This window comes from Eulemur rufifrons, chromosome 3, assembly GCF_041146395.1.
Source record: "Eulemur rufifrons isolate Redbay chromosome 3, OSU_ERuf_1, whole genome shotgun sequence".
NCBI lineage: Eukaryota > Metazoa > Chordata > Mammalia > Primates > Lemuridae > Eulemur > Eulemur rufifrons.
In genome coordinates this window covers 43,829,554-43,853,219 of record NC_090985.1, presented here as the reverse complement: position 1 = coordinate 43,853,219, position 23,666 = coordinate 43,829,554, and the positions used below count along the sequence as shown (strand labels likewise).

The window sequence follows — 23,666 nt, the reverse complement described above, 5'->3', positions numbered from 1 at the left end:
CGTTCCCCACCCCTTCTAAGAATCACTAAAACACAATTTCAATTCCCTGTTCTGCTATCATACCTGCATGCTGTTGACCTTGTTATCAAATCCATGGTCTCCCTGGAAAAAACATTTTCCTGATGGTTTCTTGTAAACATCCAAAGGTTTCCTACATTGAAATGATTTTATGATCAGTCAGGATTTCTCACAAATTCACTCTGATAAAATGCTAATTTCAGGGTACAAAGAATCTCTAAGAAGAGGCTTTCGAAAGCCTGTCTCTAATTGCATCATTCCTATGGTGATGAAAGATGATACTGTTCATTTCTCCAAGTGCCTTTGCTTTGTTAATCACCCAGGATAAATCAGGGTCTGTGAACAGAAGTCGTGGTGGCCTCATCAAACCCATGCTTACACCAAGCAGGGCACTTGTCACAGGCAGTGCTCTGCCTGTGTGCTTCACTAGCTCTGAGACTGTAAGAATCTCAACTCTAGGACCATGTGTGTCCGGTTCACTTCTATAGACCCCTCCCTAGGTTCAAGGCCTAGGGAGGCACTTTTTTCAATATGTTCTGTTTCATCAATGAATGGAAATCTCTATTCTATAAAAATGTTTGCATGCAAATTTACCCATCATTGTCATACAACTAGAGTATAACTGAGTGGTCAACTTAACAGTAATAGGCATCTATTAAAAAAAAAAAAACCCTGACATCACCTAGACAAGATCTCTATTTAGAAACAGAAAATGGGAACATTGCTGTCTAGACATCAAGACCATTTGACCTTTCTTTTCGCGACAGGAAGATAACTTTTGCTAAGTATGACATGGCCCTTTTCCAAAAAAATCTTTTGTGTTTATTTAATACAAATATTTCCTAAATACTTACAAGGTACATAGCACTGAAGTAAAGTGCTTAGGGAGAACAAAGAAATCTAACACAGGGGTCTCCACTCTTAGGAAAAGTACCTAGGGCTTGGGAAAATAAGATATTTGCATATAATACCTTGATAACACAAGAGTTAAAATCAAAAGATTTACTGCTTAATCAACATGCCTGGCTTTGGTCCACACTAATTTGATCAACTGTCTTCGTCTTTCACTTAACTTCTGCTCAACTCTCCTGTTTCCTTCCTATGAACCCACAAACTTTTCCAAGCTGCCCCACACATAAAAGGTGCTGCAGAGAACATACTCAGCCAATTAATTGGATCTCTATAGTTTTTCCATGAGGATTCCCCATATCTATTCTAAATGATTCCAATAATTTCTGTTCTTCATACATCTCTCTTCATAATCCCACATATTTAACTCTACCCACTTATAAAATCAGGGTATATTTATGTATTTTCATGTGTTCTATATCGATACAAGTTCCTAGAGAACCAACATTTTTCTGGTTATTTTCTCTGCCTTGTAAACTAAGAATACCTAGCAGAATGCATGTAGCAGTTGTTCAATTATTGCTACAGACTGATTCACAAAACTTTTCTTAAGGAGAAAATTGGAGGAAGAGAGAGTGGGAAAGGGCTACTTCAAGGTCTGTATGAAAATGGATAAACCTTTAATAATTAACTGTTTGGAAGTGGTTCAAGTTTCTGGACATGTCCTACATCCGATTAAAAAGGAAGGGACAGTCTCTTCAATATTGGGGAGTCTTTTGTAGTTCAAAAGAAGGCAAACATCAGAAATATTTAAAGTGACATAAAACATGTTCACAGTAACAGAGGTTTTAAGGTGGACAACATTTTCTGAAGTCTTCTATAAACACTGGTACAGGCGAAGTCTCATCAACTGAGACCAAATTAGCCCAGCATGCTAGGGCAAGGTCCCAGTTACACTTTTGATTTACTCAAGTAATAACAATAGAGGTTAGAATATAAATTCAAAAAATGAAAGTGATAAACACACACACACACACACACACACACACACACACAGATGCACTGAGAGACTACAAAGAGACATTTAGATACTAAGACCCAGAACACAGAGATATATTGTCTCAGCACTAATTGTTTATCTAGCCCACAAAAATCTTTGGAAACAGCAAGATTTCCAACTGAGATTTTTTTAAATGATAACTAAGGACCTTAAAGCATTTCCAGTTGTCAAAGGAGTGGTTGTGAAGATGAGGAACAGGGACAGCCCATCCCCTAGTTACCTTGCAACATGCCACCTGCGGTCCACCAATAAATGGATATCCTCGATTCTTCTGTTGTTGGCATAGTGCAAGCGTTTGGGAAGGTGCTGTTTCATGTAAGGTTTAAAGTGCTGATCTGCTTTTTTACACTGAAACAGAAATGGAAATTAAGATTTTAGATGGAATGTCTTCTAGAAAAAGTCTTAGATAGTCTATCTCTTGTAAGTTGAAGGAGGTTTTAAGCCAAGCAAAAGGTTGGCTAGTGAATAAATGGAATTTGTTGCTCCCTATCAAATACATGCTTCAAACAATTAAGTTCAAAGGGGATTAGATAACTTTGGAGATGAAATGCCAGGCCATCAGAGGAGAGTTAGGAATTTTAAGATACATTCCTAACTTAATGAGACCATCACTAAGAGCAAGTCAAACTTCAAGGGCTTTCTCTACTGCTTCTAGTGAAGGGTGGGGGTGGGAAGGTAGGAAGGAGCACACAGGTTCAGACCTTTCTGATTATATGCTTTTGTGCTTTTAAGGTCTCTACCCTGCATCCAGGAACAATGGAACAGGGTGGTAGGCAGATCTGGTTCAGAGAAAGCAAAGATTTGTTTAATCATGAATGAATACTTTTCAGTTCTAATGGGAGGATCAAATATTCTCAGTTTGTATCACTGCCAAGACCATTAGGGAGCCTGCAGCTCACCACAGGCCAGAAGTTTTGAAAGCTCTTAAGGAAACAAACACACACGGGATGGCAGGGCAGTGAGGAAAATGTTCCTGCTGCCCCACAGGGGAGGCAGACCCAGGAGGGGGGCCCAGAGGCCTGGTGGGGGCAGAGGCCTGGTGACTTGCAACACTTACCGTGAGATTAGCAATAATGACTTTAGGGTCATCTGTTCAAAGAGAGAAGGAGAAAGATTTCAAAAGAGAGAACAATAATCACTGAGAGAAATCATTTTTGCAGCAAGATACTCAATTCTTTCTTTCACCACTCCTCACCACCCCCCAGAAGGACTATCACTGTAGTGTTTTGTTTGTAATTGTGTGCAGGTATTTAGCATTTCAGTAATTGAAATGCAGTTAAACAAGTGGAACAAATCCTGTATTAAACTTCCCCACTAGATTCAGGTCTTGTCTTCCGAAGGGAATGTTTCCTTCCATAGCACCAGGATACTGCTAGGTTAACTGCTTCTTCAAGTTCCCCCTAATGGTTCCTCTGGAGACTTAGTTTATTTGCAATTTAACCTCAGGAGCTAAACTGGGCATTTGGGGCTTTTAATGTAACTTCCTATTTATCTGCAGGTCTTTGAAACAGGTCATCATCCACTTTAAGACGAATCTTCTAATCCATTGAGTTATTTTTTTAAACGGAGTTCTGTTTCCTTAGTAATATCATGGGTCTAATTATATAGGTAGCCACTCCTCTCCAGCCATAAACACACAGGTGTGTAGACCTCTTTTATTTTCATGAGCAGCGTTAAAGGATATTTTCGTCAAGACTCTGAACTAGCTGAAAGCAAAACTATGTAAATGATGGCTGTGCATAAACTGTGGACAGGATTATATTATCTGAGGGTCCCCTTTTAGGGGAGTGTAGGGAGAAAGAGGAGATTGTAGGTTGTTTGGATTTTGTTTTGTTTTCAAAAAAATGTGCTTCAGTATGTCATTACAGAATCAGTAGAAAAGGAGAGCAGTGTTCAGAAGAGATACCATCTGTCATGACGCAGTCCTTCCCGGAATATGGACGCCGGCGGAGCAGGCCCTGTGGCTGTCGTGCAGCTGTATCCCTGGGGCCTGGTGCATCGTAGGCCCTCAGTACACATTTGTTAATAACATGTTAACAAATATTTGTTCATATTTGTTAAAAATGCATGAATAAGAGTGCCTCTTAGGGTATGAATAGACACACTCCAAAGACTATTTTCAGAATCTTGGTTCTAAAGCTTGATCTCCAAAGCTAAAATGGGGATTCCATTGGGCTTAAATTTTAATTACACCTTTTACTGGAAAGTGAATGAGTAATAATGGTAACAGTGATGGTTAACCCAAATTGAATCCCTACCATGCACCTGTCTCCCTGTAAGAGTTTGGCAGGCACTTTCTCTCTGGTTATTCACAACCCTGGGAGGTAAATGCTGTCGGAATCCTCACCAAACCGGTGGTGTTCGGAAGGTGGAGTAGCTGGCACACTGGGACCAAACTGATTGAGTGAGCCATGCCTTGAGCCTCTACACTCTGTGGCCTCCTAAACCATAGCCCTCTGAGGAACCAAAGTTCACGTTCTTTGATAATGAAGAGAAATAAATGGCATGTACTCAGATAAATTCCAGAGGATTATAAAATAGCAAATGCCCGAGTCCTTTTTTTGGACACCAGCTCTTCAGTTCTGAAGAACTTTCATGCTAACAGTCCCCACTTGGTGTGAGGAAAGGGGTGTGGTTCAGAATCAGCAAATCTGGTTTCAAATCCCAGCTCTGCCACTTACTGTCATCCTCTAAGCCAATTCCTTTACCCCTCTTTGAGCCTTGATTTTTACTGTCTACAAAGTGGATAATAATAGTTATCACACATGGCTATTAAAAGTATTAGATAAGATTGCATGTGTGTACATATAAATATATATATATTACTGAAATAGTGATGTGACCAAGACACCATCATAGCTAGTATTTATATAGCTTTGACTTTGTGCTAATATTGATCTAAGTTATATCTACACAAGCTCTCATTTAGTCTTCCCAACAATCCTTATTTTACAGGTGAGGAAGCTGAAATACAGAGTGTTTAAGTAGCTTATCCAACATCACACAGGGAGTCCCTGGCAGAGCTGGGATTTAAACCCAGACACCTGTGGCCCTCACCACCCCACTCTATTGTCTCCCACAAAATGAAATCACATTGCAAAGTGTTTTGCAAAGTACAAAACATTTCGTTACTGGTAGTTATTATTTCATGGGCCTTAGGAAAGTTTTTCTTCCCCTTAAAAGAATCTCCCTATTACATTTACTGATGTCATAAATACCTTTCAAAATAGACAAAATCTTTCTTGTATACCCCTAAAATGCAAACACTACATTTGAGAGGTGCCATGATAACTGCATCCAGTCTATGGTGAGGGCCGGCCTATCTCAAGTGGGCAGGGAAAGAGGACACAGGGGATAGGAAAGGCATAGAGAAGAGAAAGCAGAAACACCCACATTCTGTTTATTTCACAACGTTGCCTGGAGCTGACCTTGGAACAGTTCCCATTTGTGTTGACTCAGGAACATAACTTGGGAAAAACTTAATTTTCCAAAGCTTTGAGGTTAGTGTCAATGGTTTCTTATTCCCAAGGCTAAAAACTCTAAAGAACTTTTTTTTTTTCAAAATACAGCATGTCCCCTATAAAACTATAGACTTCTCAAAAGCTAGGTGGGGAGCCCCTAAAATCCTTAGTCCACAAATTAAAGTTCTTATCAGTGGCATACCATAACCCGTACATGTAAAATGCAAGTGAAAAGATTATTCCTGTTTATTTTATTTCTGATCTTTCAGAACAGCTGCCACTTCCCAAGGGCTGAATATTTTTTCCTCCCAGGTTCTGCTAATCACTTTTACAAAGGGGAAGACCCTCCTCCCACAAGGTTCCTAGGAACCCCCAGGGTCCAAATGTGGTTCTGCCAACCTTGTCATAGACCCTCCCGTTTCAGCTAAAGCACCAGCCTGAACTTCTTGTTGATAAATTCTTCTCTTATAAACAGAAGTTTATGGTTATAAACATGCTTAAAATTAAGTGCAATTTCCACAAGATAAAAACAAGAGCAAATATTTATATAGTGCTACTATGTGCCAGGATCCACTCTGAGCAATATATGTAGATTGATTTCCACAGCAGCCCTATGAGAGAGCTACTGTTAGTTATCATCCCCATTCTTCAGGTGAAAAAAACTAAGGCTTAGCATTTAAATGACTAAGCAGTAGCAGACCTAGAATTTTTACCCAAATATTTCAGCTTTAGAAAACAAGCCCTTGCCAACTCCACTGTATTATCACTCTAATAACTCAATATTTTAAGAATCAACTTACATTTAGCATTATTGCTAAATTTGGACCGAATTCTTCCTAGAGTTCCAGGCACTAAAGTAATATCATCCACATTAGTCAGGTAATTGCTCAAGAACTCAGTTCTATCACATGTGACATCTTCCATTCCTATGAGAAGGGGGAAAAAAAGTATTAATATTTGCATTATTAAATATAAAATTAAAATATATAATTTTAATAGGCAATATCAAAATTAAAATCTTAACACAGATGCTAAAGATAACATGCAGACATCTCTTTCATTAGTTTTTAACAATTTAATGGGGCAAGAGCCTGAATAGCCAAAGCAATCTTTGGCCAAAAAGAACAAATCTTGAGGCATCACATTACCAGACTTCAAATTATACTACAAGGCTATAGTAACCAAAACAGCATGGTACTGGTATAAAAGTAGGAATGGACCAATGGAACAGAATAGAGAACCCAGAAATAAAACCATCTACCTACAACTAACTGATCTTCAACAATACCATACACTGGGAAAAGGAAGCCCTATTCAATAAATGGTGCTGGGAAAACTGGAGAGCCACATGCAGAAGAATGAAACAGGACCCCTATCTCCCAACATATACAAAAATTAATTCAAGATGAATAGAATATTTAAATGTAAGACATGAAACCATAAAAATTCTAGAAGAAAATGTAGGAAAAACTCTTCTAGAAATCAGGAGGAAACCTCACTTTTGAGATTTTTAAACTTCAGTTAAAATTATTTAATGCTTCCTTATATATAATCTTTTTGCTAGACTATGATTTAGCTATATCATCTTCCAAGCACTAGAAGGCTGAAAATGTATCATCTCAATTATCGTTTTAAGTCTTTCAGCCAGAACAGCAAGACAAAGAATGTAATTATGATTTAAAAAAAATACTATTTACACAGTCCTTATGAAAAAGATATATTCTTTTAAAAGAAAAAAAAATCCTAGATTGCTTCAAACTCTTCCCATCTGGGGGTGGTATAAATAAGTGAAATATACAGTTTTATGTCTCTTTTACAAAATGTCATTGTCCAACTCTAATATATCTCCTGTCTTGAGCACATAATCACCAGCCCTCACTCTGTCTCCACTGGTGGCCTTGGATGTTACTGACAAAACAATACTGGCAACAAGAGATGAGAAAGAAAAATTTCAATCTCAATGACCACCCAGACTGAAAAACAACAGTGAAAATAAGTTGTAAACAATGTAGTTAGTCAGAACTGAAAGCTAGCAACTGAAAGCACAGAAATGTCTAGGTAGAAAATATTTTTTAACCAACATTCCTCCCCCACCCTAAGATTTGTTTCCTTCCCCCCATCAAGTAAAATTTTTTGATCAATGTTTAAAAGTATTTTTTTTTAATTCAAATCTTAGAATCATAGACTATGGAGGCTAGTAGAGATGTTTATTGTCAATTTTGGAATTTATGAGATGACATAAAACTCTGAAGGTTTAATATATTTATTGCTTTGCACAATCCAGCATACAAATATTCTCTAAGAGGGCAAATAAGTGATCCTGTAAAGGATGCCCTAAGATTTTGGAATAAAGAAATATAACCCAGAGTGACTCAGATCTGGTAAAAGTCAAATTGTCACCTCCTGGGATCACAGATCCAGATGACTCACCCCTACCCCATCCCCAGCTCTTAATACAAATCGGAATGAAGAGAGACAAAACATAACCCAACATAATACAAGGGTTATACATCTTGCCTTTTAACATTTAATCCCTTAGGAAGAAAAATAAAAGCAACAAACAGCTACTATGTTGTAGCACAATGCTAGATGCCCGGTAAGGGAAAGTCTCCAAATACATATTAATGGAAAACTAGAAGGATCTTCTATTTGTTACATTTTTAGGAAGTCACTTATGCCACCCCAATGGTGAGCAATCTTCCTTGCTTTCAAAGACCGTCAGGCACTGTGCTAAGTGCTTCTCACGCATCAGCACCCTTCATCTTCCAGACTAACTTTGTGTAGTGCTCTCATTCAACAGATGAGGAAACTGAGACTTGGAGAGGCCACATGAGGTGTACAGTGTCATACAGTACTTGAGTGGCACAGTGCAATTTGAACTCCACTAAAACTCATTCTGCCCCCAAAGCCCTGAAACACTAGGCCATACTACCTTTTAAGAAAGAGATGCTGTAGCTTTCTGAAACCAAATGGATCTACTCATCTGAGAAGCCTGCACACTGAGAAGATAAGGCTTTAATCTATCCATGACCTTTTAGATGCTTCAGCATGTGACTTATTGGAACCCATCTACTTCTTACAAGTCTGGCTGCAGCATGGGAGCAAAGGTTCTTGACACCTCTGGGAAACTTAAATTAAAACAGCTTTGACACATGTTCCAAATCTTCTGTCCTGTCTGTAGCTCTCTACCACGCCAAACTCATGGAACATGAGAGGGTTACATTTAATCCCCTAGGAGAAGACAGTCCCCAGAGCTTTTTTTCCCCCCCAGTTTCTCATAGATTCTAGAACATTCTAGAAAGAACTTCAGGCCCAGAGCAGAGCTTTGACAAGGGAGATTTGCCTGCCATTCTTAACAAAACTGCCAAAGAGTCAACCAATTTTCATCTTTCAAGCTCTACTAGAAGGGAACCACCCCGAATTCCACAGTCAGCATTTCAATTTCATAGCTCTGGAATGCAGAATGCACTCCTTAGAACTCAGTCTGTATGTCTCCAAGCTGCCCCTTCCCTCCAGCATCCAGGTCTGTAACCAATAATGTTTATGATGTTCTTGATCACCTCTAAGAAGTGGTCACGAATTTTTTTACTTTATAAAGTGATTTAGAAAAACGCTTCCTAAACTACTTCTTCCTCTCTTTAACAGTCTTCTGTATTGCAGCAGGGCCCTCTGGATTTGGTCTCAGTGAATTCAGGGAAATGATTTGACTTTTACACATAAACTCTATGGGCTCCTTTTGAGGATGCGGCTGGAAAGGATGAGGGATTATCACCCGATACGTCACATTCACAGAAGAAGCTATTAATATCATCAGAAAATTGTCAGCAACACTTTAATAAGAGACAGATTTTTGTAGAAAGGCCTTTTCCTTCAAAGAATAGAAAAATATAGGAAGTTCCTGCTTTTGATCAAAACGAACCCAGGGTCATCTCAGGTCATCTCATACTTTTGAATCATGGCTTGATTTCTTCCCCCATCTTAAAGAAAGGAGGAAGGAAGTTAAGAATAGAATCTTGGATTCTAAGGACAAGGGCTCCTTTCCTCAATGCTATTAGAAACTATTTATCCTGTTAGCAAAGGAAAAATAAAGCTTTACCATGGTCTCCAACGAAGATGACATTGACACATCGATGCAGCTTTAGTTGTTTCAGTCCATCCATTAATTGCCCCACAGTTTTGTCAATTTCCCTCAGAGGATTTGTCATCTGGAAAAAGGAGCAAGTTAGCCCTGCAGGGATTTTCCCCCACATTCAGTTGCTCATAGATCTTCTACCCCTAGAACATTTTGGAAGGAAAATTTCAGGCCTAGAGGCAGAGCTTTGTATGGGGAGATTTGCCTGTCAATCTTAAAGGAAATATGGTCTAAGCACTTTATATCTTTATTCTTTCAAGAGAATTGAAACCTCTCCTCATCCAATCCCTTTAAAGATTCTTTGATATAAAAATATCAAAGATATTTATTAAGGGAGACTCTTTTTTTCAGAGATAAAATGGCCTTTCTAAAATGCAACAATGTCCTTTAAATCCAAGAGTTTTGAGAGTGAGCAGAAAGTCAGATGGACCGTTCCCTGAGTGAAATCACACTAGGTTTGAGGCATGGCAAGAAGACAAGGGCGAAGTGAACCAAAAAGCAGTTCTGAGGTTAAAATCATAACCTTCCACTGGATAATAAATTAGAATATCATTAACACAATGAGCTTCATCTCATTCCAAATAATTTAATTGCCAATTTTTGAGAGACTAGATTCTTAACAGAAGAATCTATTCTAAGAAGTAAGCTACTGCGTCTCCATTTGGTTCCTTTCAAGCTGATTTTGGGGGAAATAAGAATCTACAAGAGTCCTAACTTAAACAGACGTGAATCTCTGAGTTTTTTCTAGGTTTCTTATTTAGTCTAGCAAAATAGGAAAACGCAGTTCTCTGAAAGCCTAAGAAACATAATCTATCTCTCATTTTCTTGCTTCAAATGGGAGTTTCTAACAACATGAAAGCTCTCACTTCCTAGAGGCCTTCCCACTTCCTCTCACCTTTAACTGTGCAATGGAAATATGTTTAAGAAACTTCTCATCAGAAAAAGAATAGAAAGATACAGGAAGTATCTTTAGAGGAATGTTACAGCTTAGCTAACAATCACATATATACACCCAAAATGACTAACATAAGAACAGATGGGATCTGAATATCATTTTTACTCAGACACATAATATTATCTTCCATTAGCATCTTCTCAGATAAATCAAGACCTTTCCTCATATCATTTCATCAGTGAAATCAGGCGTAAACTTTTTTTTCTTCATGGCAGGAGTATTTCAAATCCTGTCCCAAGGAGTATGTCACAATTGAAAGTTTCAGAAATAAGTGTGCAGTATAATCTGAAGAGACTAACAGATGTAGGGCTAAGTGGCATTTGCTTCTGAGAAAATCATGCTCTCCTCTAAGATCTTTGTCTAGACAAAAAAAAAAAAAATAGCCAATGTACAACATATGTTGATCCTTGGCAATGACTTATTTTTGTTTACTCAACAGTATAACTCAGGTAAAATCCAGAACCTACTTCTTACTGAGCAGCTCAGACAATCAGAAATAAGATACTGCCTCAGGAGTATTTGAAGATTTCAGCAAAAGTAACAACCCATAGGCGCTTCTGAATGTACTGGAAAGAGTAGGTATTACTCATATCACCATAAGACTTACACAACTCGAACTGCCCATTGTTTTTCTTTCTATCTCAGCTATTTCCTTATTTATAGCCTAAGACCTTTTCTGACCTCTGAAGGTACAGACCACTAATCTAAGCCAACTTTCCACTGAGTTCTAATCTACGCTGTCTTTGAGGACTTCCCCTTTTACAACTTGCAGGGCCGTTCTTAAGAACCAGGGCCACAAACTATTGTGACTGATTCTGTGAATATGTACAAGCAAAACCAATAGCCTTCTCAACGTTCACGTAACCCTAAATGTTAATACCAGTTTTAGGGCAACTAACTTTAAGAAAAGTAAAAAGCTTCTTCTTTTTTTGTTTTTTTCTGTCATGCTGAAAGTTCAAGAAGTCTTCACATAAGTGTTAACCTCTGAAGTACCAGATTCTTCTGGACTCAAAGCTAAGGACGATGCACCAGAGTTTTTCAAAAACTTAATTCAGCTGGTTTTCAAACCAAGGCACTGAAGGAAACCTTCCATTCAGACCTGCCCGCCACACAGCTTTGGAACAACAGATAAACTTACTTTGTCCTGACGAGTTTCCGCAGCGTACTGATCCATCCTATGTAATTTTCTTCTTCTTTTCTTTGGAGGAGCAACTGGTCTTTCCTGTCTCCTCTTAGGGGGAACTTTCCTCTTAGGTCTCTTAGCCGGAGTAAGAGGGGAGCCATAACTACTCTCCTGTACTGGCGGAGAGAGATGGCTGGACTCAGAAGTCGTCTGTCCCTCTGGGTCAGGTAGTAAAGCTCACACTTTCCCAGCTGGGGTCAGCAGAGTCTTAGTTAGGAAAACTAAGCCTCCTTAAGTGAGAAAAAAATTGGAATGATGATTCAGGGAACTCTATAGAGAGAAGCCTCCCAAACTGCTCCTGATGCTGCTGACACAGCCTCTTCACTGAGAACGAGAATACAATTTAAGAGAATTCTTTTGGCTGAGGAGCCCACGTGTGGATATATCTGAAGGTGACATTAGACAATCTCTGCATTCCATAACTCCTGCGTTAGGGCAAGACCGGTCCTTGGTTATGAAAAGCTCTCCATTTCTAAAGTACTAGCTTAAAACTAAACAAAATACTAGTCACTTGGTCAAATCAAGATGATAACGAGGTTCGAGAAAGTGGTTCCAATCTAGAATCTGATGAGTATCTGGTCACACCACCAAATATAGCAAAGCAACTGTCACCTTCACTGAAAAGGATCAGGCAAAAAATGTAAAAAACAAGGATGGAAGGAAACATAAATAATAAGCAATCCTCCTTAGTACATAAATGTACTTCCACAAATCAGGTCTTTCAGCAGGAGAGAGAACGGCTCACTAACAATTGAGGTTTCCGTTATAGAGGAACTCTAAGCCAAATTCTTTTTTTAAAATTACATAAAATGTAAAAAGTCATCAAGATCTCTTCATCTTGGCATACAGATCAAGAAAGAGTCTACTTACACTCTTGCTATCAGAAACCCCCTTTTGTGGGGGGAGTTGCAGTGATATGCATTTTGTTTTGAAAATCCAGAGGTTGACAGACAAAACTGAAGATAACCTTTTGGGATTTCCAAATGCTGGAGAAAAACAGGCCCCTGATTTGCTGATGGTGCAAAGGTGAATTAAAGCAGCCAGCCCTGCTGTCTACCTGACTTCTCTCCTCAGTAGGACTGTTCCAAGAGCCATTCAGATGCGGGAAGGGGCAGGAGGAGGAACAATGTTAGTGTATCTGAGAAGGAGAACATCTGCCATGCGATTTCACTGTTTCCAGGGCAAGCGACGGCAAAGGCACTTCTACTTCTGTCTCATCCTGTCTCTCCAGCAGAGCGATCAAAAGACACAGCCCCCAAAGACTTTGGTTTTGTTTGTTGGGATTTTTTTTTTTTTAATGCTTCTAGTTTTAGGCAAATGTCCATGAGAAGAGCAGCAAAAGGAAAAGAGGATTTTCCATTTCATGGTCACCGAATACATTCTGCTAGCTCTCAAGTCTGCCCATCAAACACTAGGCCATTTGCAAGAGATCTCAACATTCCGAAGACTCCAAAGGCGAACCCTTCCGTTTGCAGCAGGTTAGAGGAGTAGTAGGAGAGTAGGGTTTAGTCAAACCAGGTTTTCATCCAGTGATTATATTGCATGTATTTCCTTCTTCAAATGTTAGAGGTAGATGAAAGCTAAGTTTTCACTGACCAGCCATACTTCAGCCTGAATTTAGAAGTTTTAGCCTGAGGTTATTAAAAGGGTGGGAGGGAGAGGGGCAAATTTCCCTGCTTTTCAGAAGGATACTTTGCCATCTGAAGGTAGGGAATAGCCAGCCAAAGCTCTGCCTCTAGGCCTGGAAGAGCAGCCACACAAGGAGTCACAGAGAAAGCATAGACGGTCAAAGAGAAAAAGATTGCGCCAATAATCAAAAGCAAGCATATTTTTGAACATTCACCATTACACTACGAAACCAGGAGCAATACCCCATTTCTAGAAGCAATTAGCTGAATGTTTGGTCATCTCAATTAACAGCTTTGGAGAATCATCCTGAAAAGAAGTGTACTCAAGTATTAAGTAAATAAAGCATAAATTTCAACTGAATTCATCTCCTTGTAGCATACAGCATTTTGCTAGTTAGAATCATTTCAACTGAATTTCAAATGCAAGTTATTTTCTCATTATATGTAAAAGATAGCATGTTACAGAGTTTTAAATAATCTTTGAGCTAGTATGTATAATCTTTTTTTGCATAAGAAAGGCATATGATGATATATAGGTAGATAAAGGACATAAAGGTATATAAACCAATTATTCTATGATTTAAAAGAGGTTTTGCTGATTTACTGACTTGCTTTGGTCTAGTGTTTTAAAAATATAAACTATTTTTTTTTATTTTCAGTTAAAGTAAGATTCTGAGAACCAGATGAGAAATAGTTGAAATCTGAAAATACCCCTCACCTTATGAGAAGAAAGTGAGCAGATAATCAGGTTACAATTATTGAAGTATACTCCGAGGTGTCCAATTAAGAGTGTCACCCAGTATATACATGAGAATACCCCAGTTTCAAGAAGTAATAATAGTAAAAAGAACATAACATGAACACCTCCAGCTCTTAATTCAAAATTACTGTAAGAAAAATCTGTTTATATATTTATAAGCAACCTTAGGCATAGAAAAATTATTATAGTAAATTAAATTACCCTGAATCATGTTTCATGTATTCATTGCTCAATATTAAAAAAAAAGAAAAACTTGTTGCTTTTTACTTAAAACACATATACATACATTTTCAAGTAAGTAATTGTAACTAAACCACATGTATTAGAAAACCACAGATGTTCATGGATAAAGAACGCTTATGGTTAAGCCACATAATTTTTAAGGTATGAGATGAGCTATACCTCATCTGTATTGTTAAAAGCCAACTTCTGTCATAAAGAAAATGTTCTGGATGATTTGAATATAGTTATTAACTGACCACTTTGCTTACCCCCTGGACTGAAGGAGGGTTAAATGGTTCCATGGGGAAAAAACGTGGTCTGAGAGTCAGAAGTTCTGAGGTTCTATCTTCAAGTTCTCCCATTCTAGCCAAGCAAAAGTACTAGCCTTTTACTTTTAAAAGAATGTCTATATCAATCCCTGTTTTGCCTATCCCACAGAGTCTTTTAAGAAATATCATTATCCAGGACAAGGCAAATTTTCAAGTAGGGCACATGGAACTGCTTAGGTGCTTTGTTTTAACATTTTAATAAAATGTTGTTCCTTTTGTTCACTTTAAATTAATCTCAAAGAAGTCATCCTAAAGATAAAACAGCCACTCTTGCTTTGGTTTTTTTTCCTGACAAAATAAGATTTGTGTTTCACGTATGCAGATGTTTATCTCATTTTATCATTTGTGTTTCATGATCATGCAACACTGGTTAAATATCAAAGGGATAGAGAAAGAGCATCAGATTTATATGACTTCAATGACTTAAGACAAACGAAGAATGGTTTCAGACAGCCATTAGTTTCTAGTGCTTAAAAATCAGCACTCAATTGATGTCAGAGCATCCAGAAATCCTTGTGACTCTTTGGTATTTACTGCCTTTGTTTAGACATGCTGAAATTTGTTCAAAAATACTTAAACCAAGATACAGTTATCTGAATCTCCAAGTCATCCTTATGCTGAACACAGTGAACTTAATTATAGTCAACAGTGTTGTCAAAGGCTATTAGAGAGAGGAGGCAATTTTCACCAACAAAGAGTTTTTAAAATAATTTCTCAGCCAAAATCAAGTTTTATTTTAGTAATGGAGATCTCACCATCCTCTTAAGAAAGGGAGATGGAAAGCATTTACAATATTTAAAAGTTTAGATTTGCAAACTCCATCATATTTTAAAACGATTTATGCTGAAATGTTCGAACGATTCCATCCTAGATGAAAGAGGAACATAACAAAACACAACCATCCCTTTCCCACCTTCTGAATTTGCAGTTATACTGGATACTACCTTACAAACAGATTGTCTTCCACTGTGAGGGCTGAGTGATAAAAATGTGTCACACTGCTCTGCTAACCAGATTCACTCAGCAGTATGTTTTCCTCTCGGTTAAGAATGCACTTCATTTTTCAGGGTGATGAATATGTTCACATCCTTGAGTGTGGTGATGGTCTCACAGTATATATACCTATGCCAAAATTTGTTAAATAAAAAAGTGTCCAATAATATAACATATGCCAGATTGATTACACCTGTCAAGGCTATCGGAGCCGCTTAGCTCATCTACCCTTTCTGAACACCACAGTCATTTTAAGAATGCTGAAATTCAGTTGCAATGTTTTATCTTGTAGGTTTCATCTCAAGATTCCTTTCCACTCCTATTGCAATGATGACAAACGCCAACCTTTCCTGTTCCTTCACCTCCTGCCTGATGCCCGCAGGGCTGAAACACACCCCATTTCCTGTTAACACCAAGTTAGGGTATATTTAAATATCAAAGCAATCTGAAATGAAGTTCCTGTAAGAGAAACAGGTATGTTTAAGATTTTTTTTGAAGTTTTTAGACTTGTAGTTCATTTGATTATGCATAAACCTTGTAGATATGGAACACCCCCAAAGACGTTTTACAAATCCTGAAACCAGGTCAGTAGATCAGGTAGCCCAGGGATACAGGTTCTTCTCAGGCAGATGACAAGCTACTAACCTCAGGCCCAAAAGGACCATATTTGTGTCCAGAGAAATCAGGTTGTTCAGAATAGAAGGCATAGACCGAAGGCCTACGGGAAAATTGGAAGATTCAGGATCTCCCCCAAACGACACATAACAAGAAGTATCAAATATCCCCACACTTAACAAAAAAAAAAAATCTCCCAAATTTAATTACTCTCTCAACCACTGTTAGTATTAGCATGCAAAACTTCTTTTTTCTATTGCTTCTATGTCCACTGTCCCCTAGACCACCCCCGCTGTGGTAACTGCCTGGTACCACCTTCAGGAATCAAAAGTCTACCCCCAAAAAATTTGAACATGTACTCAGGTCTTTTTTTTTTTTTTTTTTTTTTTTTTCAGAATATTACAGGGGTACCAATGTTTAGGTTACATATATTGCCTTTGCCCTGCCCAAGTCAGAGCTTCAAGCGTGTCCATCCCCCAGACGGTGCACATCGCACCCATTAGGTGTGAATATACCCATCCCCTCCTCCCCACTCCCACCTGCCCGACACCTGATGAATGTTACTACTACATAGGCACATAAGTGTTGATCTTTGATCCCCAAGATAATACAGCCCATTGATGATCACATGCATCACGCATTCTACAGCCTGAAAGAACAACTAACTCCATTAAAGAGTCAATCTTAATGCTTCCGCAGTCCTTGGAACGCTGCTAGTTTATCAAAGCCAGAAACTCCCTTCAGCTCTGCTGCAGTGGCCAGGATTAACACCTGTAGTAATACAGGTAATTAAATGGTCCCCAATAACCAAAGTCCATTGTGTCCTTCTTAGGGGAGTAATGCTTAAGGCTAAGCACCACAAAACTATTAATACCAAACCTTGGCTGCATTTTTATTTCATAGTCTATCTAGTGCTTTGCCCAGTTCTAACCTGAGATAGAAATGTACTGAAAAAAGAAGAAAGAGGAAAACAAATACCTCTCGTTATCTGGCAGGCTGAGCCACTGCAATATGGTTAATATTCTCCGCTCGTGAGGGATGACACTGTAGGGTAATAACAAACAAAGCATGTTGTTAAGTTGCATTTCCATAAATCCAAGCCTGATGAGTGCTCGGTCTTGCACCCAGGCCAAAGGCTCTCTATTTACCACCATCTGTTTTCACTCCATTGTAATAAAAGGCCCTCTTTCGAATTAGCGTTTAAACTTTCATTTCCATTTGCAACATATTACATTGCTCAACCTCTTCCATGGAAGATTAGACTGGAAAGTCTGATTCACAGTCAAAATGAAGAACCTGTCTTGCTAATCAGAAACTCTCCTACAAGCAGAAAGGACCCTGGCTTCAGAATCATTACCATTTATTGGATTGAACCATTAGCTGTGGTCATAAAGCGACCAGTACTTAAATCCCCAATCTGCCTCTTGCTGGGGGTGACCGCTAGGCCTCTTAACCTCTCTCAGCCTCAGTTTACTCATCAGTAAACTCATAAGTGCACAGCTTGGTTGTAAGGATGAAATGAAACAACTCAAAGAAAGTGCATATTATACAGTGCCTAGAACATAGTAAGTTCTAAAAATCCTTTTTATTAATGATCATAATTAGTCATCATTCTGCCCCTAAATACCTATGTGACTTTAGCAACATTATCTGATTTGAAACTTTAAGTGCCTCCTCTATAAAATAATGGTTTAGGGAAGGTTTTCTTGAAATTCTCTTCCAGCTGTATAAAAATCTATCAAGAATAAGCACATATAATTATGAGACTGACAAAAAGGGTATAATCTTCATCCACAATGACTTTTGTGTTTAAGTCTCATTCTTCTGTTGCAATATAATTACCCCAAGCCTGGCACAAGTATTAAGATCTTTAGGAGCTTTCAGCTAACATGATAGGACTGTATCCTGGGCTACATTAAGATACTCGCAAGCTGAGCGGTGTCTTTACTCAGGGGAAATTCACCTGTGCTTTCCAAACAAGGAGCACAAAATGCCTTTTTCCTTCCCCATCCAAGACCAGGCATTAGAGGCATGTTGCTGATGAATTCAAACTAAAGCACAGGTTTAACTGTGGTTAGGAAACATTATTGTGGGATACTGGTGAGCCATCTAAACTTTTACTGTTGGTGGACATGAGCAATGAGAGAGCTAAGGGAAGGACATGGTTAATGGCTAGAGCTGGCAGGGGCTCTAATCAAGTGGCCTCTCCCTCTCTTCACCCGTCTCTTGGGGATCTGTCTTTCCCCTGGCATCCTCTCTGTCTAGAACTATCATACAAGACTTGAAAATCATATGTACCATAAAATGAGTCCTAATTTAAACATATTCCAACACTAGCGAATAAATGTGACCCTGTTTATTATATCTTATAATTGAATTTGAAATAAGCAGAGCAAAGCCAGGTTAATCACTTAAGGAATTTAATTCTCCAGCCTTAGAAATCCCTTGTATCTGAACAAAATAATTTCATACTTTAAATTCTTTCCTAACATTAAAAAAGGCAAATGCCAGAGACTTTTCATTTTATCTAATTTCACTACCTGCCTAAAAGCTGCTTTATTTGATGTAATTGGTGTTAAGCTACATGAATGTACCCTGGTGAACTCATTTTTAATGCTAATGGAAAAATACAAGCTAACAGAATTGGTGTCCAGCTCAGAATGCTCACCCTTTAATGCCCTCATTGGATGGGATACTCGAACAGTAGTAGACAGGGAATTAAAAACACCAGCTGCGAGGTCAGAATGTTTGGCTTTGAATCCTGACTCCAACAAATGCTGGTGATAAGACTTGGCAATTACATAACCTCTGGTAAATGAGGACAATAATAGCACCTATTTCATAAGGTTGTCGTAAGGATTAAAAGAGATAACATATGTAAAGCACTTAGAATAGTGTTGGGCACATAGAAAGGGTTTAGAAAAATGTTACGTTTTATTATTTATATGTCCACATCTTTGTGGATCTATTAGGTCCATAGAGATGATACATTCATTCATGAAATATTTACTAAAGGTCTATTACGTTCAAGGCATTTGTGTAAACATAAATAAAAATACAAGATACTCCTACCAAAAAGATTATTAGGGAGAAGTCACCACCCTTTTGGGGGGAAAGATAAGCAGGTGATTATCATTTTCTGGACAGGGGTTGATTGAGTGCTGGTGTTAAGGGCATAAGAGGAAGACTCTGGAGGTCTGAGTATCCATCCAAAGTGTGACCTTTGGTGTAATATTTTACCACTGTAGGGCTTAGTGTTCTAATTTCTTAAATGAGGAATTGGACAAGGTGGTCTCTAAAGTTTCCTAGGAGTTCTAGATTACCTCTATGAAATAACCTCAGAGACCAAGAAGCCATGGACCATGAATGTTTTGAATACAATGCTGAGACATCATAAATAAATTTGACCAAGGAAAAGTATACATTCAAGCAGAAAGAGGAATGGGGCACACGTTGCTGTCTTCACCATCAGGGATCCATGGAGAATTTGTCATGAGACCAAATTCATGAGATGTGGTCAGAAAAAGAAAAAAAAAGGAAAAAAGGAAAATAAAAACTAGATGAAGTATTTACTGACCAAGGGAATTAAATTACCTTAGGATATATATATGGCCATTATCTAGTCAATGTTGAAAGAGATAATGTGAATAGGAAAACAAATACCATTAATCAGATGTTCTGTATGTACCAAGTACACTAATAAGCACTTTAAATATATTAACTCATTCCATCTCCACAAGACCCCATGATGAAGGTACTATAATTTTCATTTAAAGATGAGGACATTGATTTGTTGAGAGATTACATCACTTGTCCAAGGTCAACAATCTAATAAGCAGCAGAGCTGGGATTAGAATCAATCTAAACACTCATACATAATGGGAATTACTGCGTTTGAACATGAATCGGCATAAAAGAATAGTGCATCAGCCAGGGATGATTTTGGAATGAAATACTATCATTTAAAAAACAAGAATAATTCTAGGTTGCAGTACAGAACCATGTTAAAAAGATGGCCTTCAAAGTCCAAGTCCATGGAAGGAATCTGGTTTTAAATTTTAAAATTTTCAGAATGTACTATGTATAGATTTTCTTGACATATATTCCTTTGAATAACTGATTTTTTAAGTTACAAAAAGCTTCAAAAAAAAAAAAAAAGAAAAGAGAAAGTGAAAAATGAATCCAAGTCACTTCTAGGATATAGAGATAAAAGAAGAATAATCTGAGGAGTAAAGCAAAACTACAGACATCTCAGGAGCACAAAAGCCACCTTCTTGTAAGTGGTTTCAAATGGGTGGAGAAAATTGCCATTCAAAACCAGAACACTGGGCCTTTTCAATGAAGCTTTGCAGCTGTTTCAGGGGGCAAAGGTGGGGACTGAGTATTAATTATGTTGTTGGCCCCTCTCCACCCTGCCAGGCAAATATGTTGTGGAGCACAAGAAGTCACTTCTAGAAGCATCTATGCCAGTCAAGTGTTAAAAAAAAAAAAAAAAAAACTGCAATGCGTAAGATAAAATTGGTAAATCAACGTGCCATTTATGTTAAGCGGTATCATTTCTCTCATGCCCACACTTATTTCTCAACTCAGAAACCTCTTTTAAAAAGAAAAAACTTTTAAAGGGACGCTCTGTCTTAGCTTCAAATCACCAAACTCAATTTCAGGTTAGCCCTTCAAATCTGAAAAGGCTACTTTTATTCCTGATTTTGGAGAATATAGACGGTACCGTTCTGGATTAATTTGAATCTGTGATTGCCCTGCACACACTGCTATTATAGAATAGTCAGATGTTTGTTAAGCATAAGAGGCAAATATGGAAACAGCTTTAGGTGGTTTACAAAAAAAAAAAATACGGAAAGAACATCTCAGTGGGAACAAAATCCCCATGAAAGTTGAAACAGATTCCTTTTCTTACTAAGGAGCCTTAAAAATAATCAACATGTTGACACTTTTATTAGGTAAGTTTCATCTTAAGGCTTGTAAACATTAACTACTTATCCCCCCATCACCTCTGCAGGGGTGAGAAGTAGCCCCATTTTCTTATTGGGAAAATCGTGGAGCTCAGTGGGGAAATGAGGTATAAACAGAGGCTTCCCCTTGGTCTCCCGTCTGGAACTTCCAATCTCTAGATCACTCCATCAGCTCCCCAGATGCCTGAGAGCACACTAGATTTTTTAAAAGCTGTGAACCAAAATAAATATAGTATGTTGTCATATATTTATAGAAAATGATAATGCAAATCGTGGCAATAAAAAGTCTAAGAGAAATATACATTTCCCACGTGTCAAGTTACCAAAACCTACAAACAGGGATAGAAAAATCTACAGAATGTCTGGAAGAAGAAGAGAAAATCTTCTTCCTTCCTTCCATTCTGTTAAGAGAGGATGGAAAGAAGGAGAGAGAGGTGAGTAAGAGAAGATGGGAAGAAGCATAGAGGAAGGACCTCAGGGAAAAAAAATACCTGGAAGGTTATTTTAGATCAGCACAGATTCAGAAGTTCAACACTTTTACATTTAACCGAAATTAAACCAAAATTGAATTTTATAAATATTAACAAAATAAAGGTAACTTACACAGACCAAAAGAATGTTCCAGCTTTCACCCCTTGCTTGGTGGCTGTAATCCATAGCTAGTGAGGAAAATATAAGAGGCTTATAATATGTTCTGAGTTTTTGGTCAAAGAAGAAAAAGTTTTTTTAGAAAAAACACATTAGATCAGATATCTTAGACTCTACTCACACCCCAACATAAATTTCACATTATTTGCAGCCCTTTATTTTCACATCTGGAAGTCAGGATCAGTATTTCCATAAATGTTATTCAATACATTCTCTGCAAAAACTCTCAAAAGCTCTGCTATGATTCTAATGGCATTAAAAAAAAAAAAACTTATTTCATTTCAAGGCTTCCCTCTTCTTCTGTATCTGTCTTTTCTGATAACTGTTTTGAATATTTCATTTATGTGGCAGAATTCTGTTCATCAAAGGACCCAGGAGTAGACCATATGTTTTCTTTACTATTGAAAGCCTTACAGAGGAGCGCCCCAATTTGGCACCCAGATGTCAGAATCTTGGGACTTCACTTGACTTGTTTTATTTTAAACTAGATGAATGGGGAGGGGAGGCTAAGTTTTAATGTGGATTTTCCCTCTATCTTTTACCTAGCTTTTTAGTAAATGTTATTTTAGGGAAAAGTTCCTGGGATAAGTTAGGTGAATCAAGCATTTCATTCAGGCTTTAAAATATTCTTTACAAGACAAGCTATTGGGCAGCAGAAGATTATAGGAGTTCAGAACCTGGGCTCTGCAACCAGACAGCCTAGATTCTAAGCCTTGCTTCTGTCATTTAGCAGCCATGTGGCCCTTCAGTGAGTTACTTAACATTTCTGTGCTTCAGTTTCCTTCTAATATTATGTAGATAACATGATCTAGCACATAGGATTATTCTAAGTTTTAATGAGCTAATACATTTAAAAATCCTTAAACCCGTGTCATAACATTTGATAAACACACAATTTCAGTCTTGACTATTATGCAGTAATGGAAATAAATGTAATTTAGTTATTCTAGGAACATTTAAAACAGCTTGGCCGGGCACGGTGGCTCACGCCTGTAATCCTAGCACTCTGGGAGGCCGAGGTGGGCGGATCGTTTGAGCTCAGGAGTTCGAGACCAGCCTGAGCAAGAGCGAGACCCCACCTCTACTAAAAATAGAAAGAAATTATATGGACAGCTAAAAATATATATAGAAAAAATTAGCCGGGCATGGTGGCGCATGCCTGTAGTCCCAGCTACTCGGGAGGCTGAGACAGGAGGATCGCTTGAGCTCAGGAGTTTGAGGTTGCTGTGAGCTAGGCTGACGCCACGGCACTCACTCTAGCCTGGGCAACAGAGTGAGACTCTGTCTCAAAAAAAAAAAAAAAAAAAAACAGCTTAAGTTGGCAAGCGTCCCATAGAACAGAAGTCTGTGAGAAGAAAGACAAGAGAATGGAGGCAAACAGGAGGGAGAACTGCGGTTTGTCTAAGACCAAAGCAAAAATTATCCAGGAATTGTAGCCAGCCCCTTTTCTGTTTTCATTATATCCAGACTTTGGAGCGTGTCCTTTGAGAGTGAACACCTTTATTTTTTGAGGAAATGGGTGATTGGGCGGTGTACGGCATCCAGGAGCTTTGCCGTGGGTTCCCAAGGGTCTGGGATGCCTGCCCTGGGAATGCTCTAAAAGGATTCAGGCCCCTTGGGGCATCTAGAAATCCCCAGCCCCCCCAAATCACAGCTACTGAAGCTGGCAGGTGAGGGACAGGGCAGGAGAGCATACAACGTGCTTGCAGATCCAGGGAGTTCTGACCTGCCGATGAATTTCATCAGCGTGGCAGGTGGGGTCCTCATCCCATGCACTTGCTCTGGGGAACTAGACCTGATTGGCAGGACCTATGGTTCCCTGAGATAGTTCAGAGAGATTAGA

At 38.4% G+C, this 23,666-nt stretch overlaps 1 protein-coding gene across 5 annotated transcripts in view; it reads right to left on the bottom strand.

Moving 5' to 3' along the window:
* Positions 1-23,666, bottom strand: part of ENPP2 (ectonucleotide pyrophosphatase/phosphodiesterase 2) — a 110,029-nt gene that overhangs the window by 26,579 nt on the left and 59,784 nt on the right. For 3 of the 5 annotated variants that reach the window (XM_069466049.1, XM_069466047.1, XM_069466048.1), the window contains exons 9-16: positions 21,779-21,834; positions 17,184-17,249; positions 16,236-16,308; positions 9,485-9,593; positions 6,189-6,314; positions 2,985-3,016; positions 2,148-2,275; positions 64-151 (exon numbers count right to left, since the gene is read on the bottom strand). In XM_069466049.1, coding sequence (XP_069322150.1) covers positions 64-151; positions 2,148-2,275; positions 2,985-3,016; positions 6,189-6,314; positions 9,485-9,593; positions 16,236-16,308; positions 17,184-17,249; positions 21,779-21,834 — 678 coding nt within the window. Of the gene's footprint in view, positions 1-63; positions 152-2,147; positions 2,276-2,984; positions 3,017-6,188; positions 6,315-9,484; positions 9,594-11,613; positions 11,770-16,235; positions 16,309-17,183; positions 17,250-21,778; positions 21,835-23,666 lie in introns of all 5 variants that reach the window. The other 2 variants (XM_069466045.1, XM_069466046.1) reach the window with 1 other exon arrangement.